General features: G+C 40.9%; 1 protein-coding gene across 1 annotated transcript in view; it reads left to right on the plus strand.

Annotated features, from left to right (window-relative positions):
• Positions 1–9,288, plus strand: part of FBN2 (fibrillin 2) — a 118,563-nt gene extending 109,275 nt beyond the window's left edge. The window contains exons 57-65 of the mRNA XM_041404110.1: positions 51–257; positions 922–1,047; positions 1,662–1,784; positions 1,930–2,046; positions 2,678–2,806; positions 4,741–4,860; positions 6,288–6,519; positions 7,117–7,273; positions 8,524–9,288. Of these exons, the coding sequence (XP_041260044.1) occupies positions 51–257; positions 922–1,047; positions 1,662–1,784; positions 1,930–2,046; positions 2,678–2,806; positions 4,741–4,860; positions 6,288–6,519; positions 7,117–7,273; positions 8,524–8,889 (1,577 nt within the window). The 3' untranslated portion in view covers positions 8,890–9,288. The remainder of the gene's footprint in view (positions 1–50; positions 258–921; positions 1,048–1,661; positions 1,785–1,929; positions 2,047–2,677; positions 2,807–4,740; positions 4,861–6,287; positions 6,520–7,116; positions 7,274–8,523) is intronic.
• The last annotated feature ends 510 nt before the right edge of the window (positions 9,289–9,798 follow it).

Here is a 9,798-nt window from a genome sequence, read left to right on the forward strand (position 1 = left end):
CAGATCTTTCTCTCCTTCCCTGTTGCAGCCTCTCTCCTTGTTCCTCTCAGATAATCGCCGGGGGTTTTGCTTTGCTGAGGTCCTGCAGACCATGTGCCAGATGGCTTCGAGCAGCCAGAGCCTTGTCACCAGGTCCGAGTGCTGCTGCGACGGCGGCCGGGGCTGGGGGAACCAGTGCAGGCTCTGCCCCCTCCCCGGAACCACCCAGTACAAGAAACTCTGTCCACACGGATCAGGCTACACCACAGATGGAAGAGGTATTTGCAGGGAGGAAAAGAGAAAAGCATATGCTCACGTGGTTAAGAAAATGCAGAGTTCTCTTTGAAGTTCCTTCGGAGAAACTTCCTGTTGAACAACAGAGTTTGATTTTTCAAATAATGCTGAGAGACCAGAAATTAAAAACACATTTGGCAGTAGCTGCAAACAGATCAGCTGGGCAGAAATATCAGGATTAGGATCTGGTTGGAAGTACCAAGCAGTAACCAAAAGCTAGAAATGGTCCCAAAGCTTTTGTATTATGGAAAAGTTGGACACATGGCAAAGGCAACAAGCATCTTATTTAACAACAATCTCACAATGCTTTGCAGGTACTATTTCCACACAGAAAGAGGCTAATGTGTATTATTTAATGTTGGTGATAATTTTTGACATGGAAGTAGTCATAAGAAAATTCGACTGTATGGGCTTGGAGTTAGCAAAACTGGAATCTGAGTACCTAGTGAAACAGCAGGAAGGAGTTGGTGCAAAGAAATGAAATGAGATTTGAAAGATATTTGTCTTTGGAGTCAGATCCATTTTTAAAGAGGGAGAAGGGAGAAAGTTCCTGTCAGAAGCGTGATGATGGGAAGCTGCAAAAATGGAAGAGAAGAAAAAAGTAGAATTTAAAACTGAGACATGACATATTTAATAATTTCCATACAGATATTGATGAGTGTAAGGTCCTGCCAAACCTGTGCAGGAATGGGCAGTGCATTAACACCATGGGCTCCTTCCGGTGCTTTTGCAAAGCTGGCTACACCACTGACATAACTGGCACATCTTGTAATGGTAAGATTCATTAATTAATCATCAGTTGAAGTAATCATCAGGGTTTTTTTTTAGTTACTACACAGTGATGTACCAACCTTTGTAAACACTTGTTGCAAACTATTTTTTTTTGGTCTGTTTTATCTCGTGTCCTCTATTTCTTCTCATAATATGTACTTCTGGTTTTGTGCTTCACTGGGGGAAAAGGAGGAACAAGCTCTGCTGGCAGTATTTCTGCAGTAGAATGATCACTGAAGTTGGTTAAAGCTGTGCAACCACTTTAAGTGATAAACCAGCTCAATACTTCACTTCTACATTTTTTCCCCACTTTTTTGTTGGTTTGAAGGTACAAGTATAGTATACCAAAAAGTAAATATTTGTTGCTTAGATTAAAATACCAATGCCACTCTCCCTCTAGTGTATTACTCCTTCAGGACAGTTTGTTGTGATAGTGGTCACCCCGTATAAACTTCACAGAAATACATTCATAGAGAAAGGAATAGGAACCCTGAACAAATGTAAGTGGGGGGCTTTCTTCTGTGAGCATTTTTCTCTAGAATGTTGTGCTGTGTAACAAACATCTTTCTCTCAGAGAAATGAGGACAAAAGATCACTTAATATTTTCCTCTCACTAGATCTTGATGAGTGCTCCCAGTCCCCCAGACCATGCAATTTTATCTGCAAGAACTCAGAAGGGAGCTATCAGTGCTCATGCCCTCGGGGCTATGTCCTTCAGGAAGATGGAAAGACATGTAAAGGTAAGAAGGTTATCCACAGTACCTTTTAATTTGGTTACATCTTAACTTAAAAGGAATTGGTTTTGAAGTATGGTATTTTTATCAAATTTGATTAAATGTGCTTCTTTGTTGACTTCTTTAAGACAACAGCATCTCTTACTTTCAGATCTTGATGAATGTCAAACCAAACAACACAATTGTCAGTTTCTCTGTGTCAACACCCTTGGAGGCTTCACATGCAAATGCCCACCTGGTTTTACACAACATCACACAGCTTGTATTGGTAAGAAAAACACTGGTTTTCCATCATAAGTGTTTCTGTAAGAACAACATTCTCGTGCTCTTTGTGCAGAGCAATAGTGTCAAGAGGGCAGAAAACAGATTTTGAAAAGCAGCAATTACAGCTAAAGAAAAAATTAGTCTATCCAGTCTGTCCACTATTTCTATTTTCTTGGTTAGTAAAGAGTTGTACATATTTAATACATGTTATTATGTTCTAAGTATAACCACATGGAGACAAAAGGATGAATTATTAAAATCTCATTTAAAATGTAGTTAACCAAAACCAGATTGCATTTTCTTTTTCAGTTGATACAGATGTCTTCAGATCTTAAGCATATGTATAAATATTGCCAACTGAAAGTGTTTTAGTTCAGCTGACACAAAAGGGCAGCATTTTTCCAATATCAGCAGTTACATGCCTGGTCTTCTGCACTCATATCACAACTGAACTACCATTAGCACTTCCAAGTTATTAATTACTCATAGCTCGGCATGAGTCTCCAGTTCACCTGGCATTTAAAAATGAAAAGCTACAAAATAAAGTGTTGCACCTTTGTGGATTTTACTTTTATGTTACATGTAACATCATGCCACAAGGTAAAACAACCTTCTCTCTCCTCTCTATTTTGAAGATAACAATGAATGTGGTTCTCATCCATCACTGTGTGGATCAAAAGGAATTTGCCAAAACACTCCTGGAAGTTTTACCTGTGAATGTCAAAGGGGATTTTCTCTGGATTCTACTGGATTAAACTGTGAAGGTACCTAGGAACAGTCAGATTTTTTTATGGTGTAAATCCTTACTTCAGTTTCTAGTGAGCCATGATGTTAAAAGATAGAGAAAACAGAGCACCAGCCATAGTAAAAGTAATTACAAAAAGAAATTGGAAAATATTAGACTGATTATAAGAATAACAAAAGCATATGCAAGAATGTACTGTCTTGAGTAATTTTTACAGAAATCAGGATAGAAAGGTGACTGTTTAGTTGAACTCTTCAGCAGTTGTTTTCAGCTTCACATAGGTTAATGCTTTGTGGGGCTTTTTTACATTTATGTCTTCATATGTCTAAACAGAATTTCCGTCCAATTTTCATTTTGGCTAATTCTAATTAGATTAGATTCTAAATTTTGTACTTAATTCTCCTACCACAGAGTTGCACACTGAGAAGGCCAGTTCACTGCATTCAGAAATATAATTAATGCAGTTTATATTGATGAGCTTTATCTCTCTCTGTTGGCCAAAGGGGAAGCCTCAGTTAGGAAATCTCTATTACAGAGCTCCAGACTTCTCAGTGGGCATCAGTTATTGAGCAGAGAAGAAACTAAAAGGCAGTAGAAGGCCACCTGGCTGCTGAGAATTAAAAATGCAAGAGCATACATGAAGAAATGACCTCTCAAAATACCATCAACTCTGATAGAGCATTTAAAACAGGAATTGGTATTTAGAGCCTGTTTCTAGAACTGCAGTCCAGAAATATATGCAGCTAGAAGTTCTACTAAGATTTATCTCCTGTCAGTATACTTTGTTCTCATAAATTGCATATTCCTATAAAACAAAGAATTGTTTTTTTTATTTTCTACTAGACATGCATACTCTACCTTAAAAATTAGGTTGCTTACAATCTACTTATTTCCTATAGCAGATACAATTTAAGTGTCTGAATTTTTAGAATTTGGAGGGTGAGATGGTTGTGGCTGTCATCTTTCGTTAACACTTGTCTCAGAGACTTTTTATGTGGCTTTTTATTTTCAATTGCAAAGATATCCAAATTTGACATTCAGACACTAAAATATGTCTCAGGAAACTGAAAGCTTATCCCTAAGTGGTTGATTTAAAACTGAAATTACAAAACCCATCAAATTCCAAGCATTACAGTAAAGCAACCACGTCTGGGATTACTAGGAATAATGTTTATTCTCCAGAATTAAGTACTGAAAAGGCTTAAGAACTAAAATCAGATTATTGATGGAAAGAACTGGACATTAGTTGACTTCCAGGCTTTCCAAAAGAAAAATCTTCATGGTCCTTCCATCTTACTACAGTGCTCCTCTGTCACAAGTCATAGAACCACAAAAATGGCTGGAATTTGGAAGGGACATAAATCCCAGTCATGGCAGGGACACCTCCCACTGTCCCAGGCTGCTCCAGCCCCAGTGTCCAGCCTGGCCTTGGGCACTGCCAGGGATCCAGGGGCAGCCCCAGCTGCTCTGGGCACCCTGTGCAAAGGCCTGCCCACCCTCACAGGGAACAATTCCTTCATAATATCCAGGTTAAATTTATCCTTCTTCAGATTAAAGCCATTCTTCCTTGCTCCATCACTACCTGCCCTTTCCAACTCTCCTGTAGTCCCTTTAGGCACTGGAAGGGCCTCTGAGGTCTCCTTGAACTTTCTTTTCTCCAGACTGAACATCCCAATCTTTCTCAGTCTGTCCTTGTAGGAGAGCTTCTCCATCCTCTGCCCATCCTGGAGCCTCCTCTGGCCTGGCTGCAGCAGCTCCAGCTCCTTCCTGGGCTGGCCCAGGGCCGGACACATTGAAATATTGCAGGCTTTGGGCTCTGGGTTCGGCCCAGCACAGGTTTGGCTTCTTGGGCTGCCAGACCACACAGCCAGGTCACAGCAAACTTCTAATCCAGCAGTGTTTGGCAGTGGGTGTAATCCTGTGTCATGCTCTGCTTCCCTCCTGAACACACAGATGTGGATGAATGTGATGGAAACCATAGGTGCCAGCATGGCTGTCAGAACATCCTGGGTGGATACAGATGTGGGTGCCCACAAGGATTTGTCCAGCACTACCAGTGGAATCAGTGTGTTGGTAAGGAAACAAGCAGCACAGAATTTAAACAGCAAATGTATCCGAGTGTTTATAGGGACAGCACCAGGCAAGGGCAAGAATGAGCAGAACAAAGGGTGCAACAGAAATGCTTTCTGTGTCTCCCACTCCTTCCATACAATTAACTGCTCCCAATGTAAATCAATGACAGGAGGTAGCAAGAAAACACACTTAGCCTTTTGAAATTCCCTGTGACAATTAGCTTTCCAAGAAAGATCTAAATTCTGGCTTGTTTCTTCTGTAAAAAATCCCTATCATTGAATGTTCATTGAATTCCTGAAAGTATTAATGTAAATACCTCTACTGAGGAAAAAAAGCATTAAAAACCCACACCTGTCATAAAAAAAACCACAAAAGAACATTACAAAACCATTAGCAATGTAAGAATTCTACAGAATAGCATCTAAAGCAAATGGTGAGAAAAAGAAAAATCAACCATTAAGGGTTTCCTTCTTCTAAAATAGTCTTAAGGCCAGTAGTAGTTCTTTTTGCAGGGAATGGGACAAATTAGGAAGCTCGGGAGTTCTGTTTAGATTTAGCTCATTCAATCCACCACTTGAACTAAGCTCTGCTATATACAAAACAAACTGTGGGATTTTTTTGTTAATAAAAACATACAGAAACAATGTCAGCCAGTGCTGTTCACAAAGACCAATACAGAATACTTACCTCTTCAGGTTTGCTTTCATGATTTTCTGACAGTTGTATCATAATCAGAGCATGACTGTGAGCACTGCCATACATTTAATTTAGGCTGACTTTAGTCTATTCTGATTCTATACATAAAAATAAATTTATTCTACCCATTGTAATATTAAGTAGCACACCAAATTTCTCTGAAGTCCCGATCACCATGATCACTCCTGGCTTAGTACTGCTCTTCAGCAAAGAAGGCAAAGGACTGGGGCAAGAGTGACAGAACTCAAAATGAACAGCTCCCACACAAAACCCCAAACTAGCTTCAGTTTCTGTAAATCATAGTCCTCAAAAGAACCTCCCTCCAAGTGACTACAGGCAAGAATGTCAAAGCATTCACTAGTGGTCTTGGTGAGGAAAATCTACAGGTTTTAGAGAAGTACCTTGGTGAGAGAAGTAAAATAGCTGTGATACCAGCTAACAAAACATGAGTTTCCATACCATAATCTTCCTTTTCTTTTTTTTTTTTTTTTTTTTGCCTAAAATTAAATCAAGTCACTCTGACTGGAGGTGCCATCTTTGCTATATGTTAACAACCACAAGTGAGGATGATACTCCTTTTGTCTTTCAGAAACCAAATGTCTATGGGATGATGAGGTCAGGGATGCAGCAGAGCCCTGGGACTGGCAGATGTTGTGATTTGTTAGTTTCATCATGCTGGCCTGTTGTCTCTCAGACTAGAAAACACCAATATTTTTGTGTTTGCTCACCAGATGAAAACGAATGCTCCAATCCTCACATGTGTGGCTCTGCTTCTTGCTACAACACCCTGGGGAGTTACAGGTGTGTGTGCCCATCGGGGTTCTCCTATGACCAGTTCTCCCATGCCTGCCACGATGTGAATGAGTGCTCTTCTGCCAAGAACCCCTGCAGTTACGGCTGCTCCAACACTGAGGGTGGATATCTCTGTGGCTGCCCACCTGGCTATTACAGAGTTGGACAAGGGTGAGTTTCTCCGCACAGCTTTTCACCAAAGACACATTCAGAAGGTGTAGAGGTGCAAATTAAGGACAAGCTGCTAAGTCCTTTCTAGTTTTGGGCTAAATATACAGAAACTATTAAAAAAAAATGAAATGTCTGTACATGCAACAGGACATTAATTGTAAATGTAGCATATAAATAACATTAAATAAGGTCTGCTTTCTCCCCCAGTATCAGTGCATGAACTCCTTCACAGACCTGCTGAGTGGGGATTGATAATGCATAAGGCTAGGTACCATGTGTACTGAAATAATTAAGGGGTTTAAGTATCACTGCAAGCACAAATTAACATTGTTCTGGTACAGGGCAGGCTGGCTCTGTTTGGTTTCTCTGTAGAACTTGTACGTGAAAATTAGATCAGGCTAAAAGCCTTCAGCCAGCGTTTGCATTTCCCTCAATAAGCCACTCTAGTGTGAAGGAAATTAATGCACAGCCCTCCTGCTGAGGAAAGGGCAAGGAAGGGGATGCAGGCACTGTGGCACAGATTACACACACTCCATTTAGCAGGGACAGCTCATAAAACTGCAAGGAGTAACTGAAAGACGTGTTTTCATTCCACAGACACTGTGTCTCAGGAATGGGATTTAACAAAGGCCAGTACCTGCCACTGGATGGAGATGCTGATAGAGAGAATGCTTTGTCCCCTGAAGTGTGTTATGAATGCAAAATCAACGGCTACTCCAAAAAAGACAGCAGGAAGAAGAGAAGTGCTAACACTGTATGTACCAGCATAAAAAAACACTGTAATGTTTCTCGAGGTATTTTCAGAGATATGACACCAGTAGTAAATGGACGGAATCTTTTAAACAGGTCACATTCAGTGGTGCAAATCTCTTTTTTCCCCCTGCCTCACTTAAGTCCTGCTGACAGTAATAATTTGATAATAAGAAATGCATCAACAGCTGTGAAATGAAGTTTTTGAAGCTTGCAAAGATTCCTTTGTAGTGTGAGATGTGGTCTAGTTCCTCAGGGTACATTCAGGGGAATAATCCTCCTTTAATTACAGAGATCTGGGAAACTGGGTATGTCTTCAGCATGTTGTGCTGCCAGGAGAAGGTTAGACAGCATTTATGGTCTGGGACAGCTAAATAGATGGTGCAGAAGATCTTTTTAGTCTTGGTGTGTGTTCCATAGTTGCTCATAGAGGTGGGGGATTAGACCTGGCTAATGGAAGTCCAATATTCACAGAATTTATGAGATTTTAAAGAATTACACATTTAATTTTTTTTCTTGATGCATTTTGTGGGCTTATAAAGGTAAGTTACAGGAAATCATATCTAGTTTGTAATTGTTACAGCTTGCTATTACACTTTTCAAATACCATTAACCTTGTCAGTTTCTAGAACTTTCTAGGCCATAAAAGTGACATCCATAAATTATGTGAAATAAGAAACATTTTTTAATCACTATCATCACCTGTGGGTTTCAGGTATTTAAAGCATTGCATTACTTGCTCCTGTCCTAAAATTTTCCTTATTTTCACTATTTTTTTAGTTGCATTACATAGTGGTACAGTATGGAATTTTCAGAGAAGGTGCCAGGGAATTTCCATGCAGTGTTGTGAAATGCGTTTTTCTGTTTGTCATAAGAAATTACATTGTGTGCAAACACGGGTTTCTCCTTGTGGTGGTGCATTCCCCCGTCCTCCTTTCCAGGCTGCAGTGCAATCTGAGAAATCCTCATCTTGCCTCGGCCTTGAAAATTAAATCTGGCTTTTAATTAATAATACCCTGATGGTTTTTGAAGTGATCTCAAACACCTGCTCATAACACTCCTCTACATGGCCTCTTTGCAAGCATGAAGTTAAACAGGTTCTCAAAATCACCTTAAATCAGAGCCTTCAGAGGCTCTCTAAGGCCTGTTTGAGGCCTTTGGATTTACAGGGTGTTTTGCAGGGAATCGAGGCAGGAACTGTTAATTATCCTGACCATTCCTCTCTCCTGCTCTAAACACTCTTCCCTGCTGCAGCTGGAGCAGGTGAGCTGGGGAAGCCTGGGCACGGAGAGTCCCCTGAAGGTGCGCGTGGCCATGTCCAGGCTGGGCAGCGGGGAGCCCATCCTGGAGCTGCTGCCGGCCCTCAGGCGCCGCGTGCGCTACGCCATCGCCCGCGGCAACGAGCACGGAACCTTCCAGATCCTCCTGAGGGACGGCACCAGCCGCCTGCACGCCGTCAGGGGCAGGGCAGCGCCCGGGCTGCACACCCTGGACATCACCAGCCTGGCCCTGCCCCAGGAGAAGGAGATGGAGCGGCTGGAGAGCAGCCATGAGGACAGCGAGCCGCGAGGGGAGCCCGGGCAGGCCCTCAGGGTGAGGCTGTGGGTGCACCTCTATTAGCATGGTGCTGTTCTTCAGCCACTTTTTTTTGTGTCTACACACCCAAGAACATCTGCTTTTCAAAGCCAATCTGCTTTGGAAAAGTGTATTTTGGGGCAGGAAGGCAGAGGGGAAGGAGCCCTTCCTTTCCATCCTGCCGAGACTGCAGAACCGCCCTGTCAGGAGGGTGACTTAAAACTCTGCCACTGCCAAAACTTACTTTTACAAGGGCAAATCATGGTTACTGTATCTTTTATATAACCTTGATTTAAAGTATATTGAAAAAGCTAAAGTTCATGAAGTCATCATATGGTACTAAATAGCACAAAAATGTGAGCTATTTTTTATTCCTGTTAGCAGTCTGTAACACTTTGGGTATTTTGCTATAGTTCCTAATGAAAAAAAAAAAAGTTATAGAAGTTTATTTATTTTTAATGCAGTAATATATGGAGAAAATAACAAATTATGTAAACAAAAAGGAAAACTTGCTTGTTTTTCTGTAGTTTTATAAATTGGAGGTATAACATTTTAGAGGTACTTTCTTAATCAAGAAAAAAAGAAGTAGATTTGAAAGATGTTTTCTTTTCTACTTGGACCAGCATCCAAACAGTATATAATTAATTCTAAAATATATCAGAGCTGAAAGATCAGTCTAGTAGGATATTATGAAGTGGGAGATTGTAAATTGTTCACATAGTAGGATATTCTAAAGTGCTCTTGCAGATGAGAACTAAGAAAAAAAAAAGGGGGGGAAAAAATTGTAGAGGACAAGTATCACAATATCAATCTCTGCAGAGATTGTATTTCACAGCAGCTCAATGGGTTTGTGTTCTGAATCACTCACAAATAGTGGAGGGGGCACAAGCCCTGTAGCAAAATACCTGGACTGTTCCTAATCCGCTTAGAACTGCAGGACCAAACTGTGCTGCC

Source organism: Onychostruthus taczanowskii, unplaced genomic scaffold, assembly GCF_017590055.1.
Source record: "Onychostruthus taczanowskii isolate IOZ18803 unplaced genomic scaffold, ASM1759005v1 scaffold209, whole genome shotgun sequence".
NCBI classification, from domain to species: Eukaryota; Metazoa; Chordata; class Aves; order Passeriformes; family Passeridae; genus Onychostruthus; species Onychostruthus taczanowskii.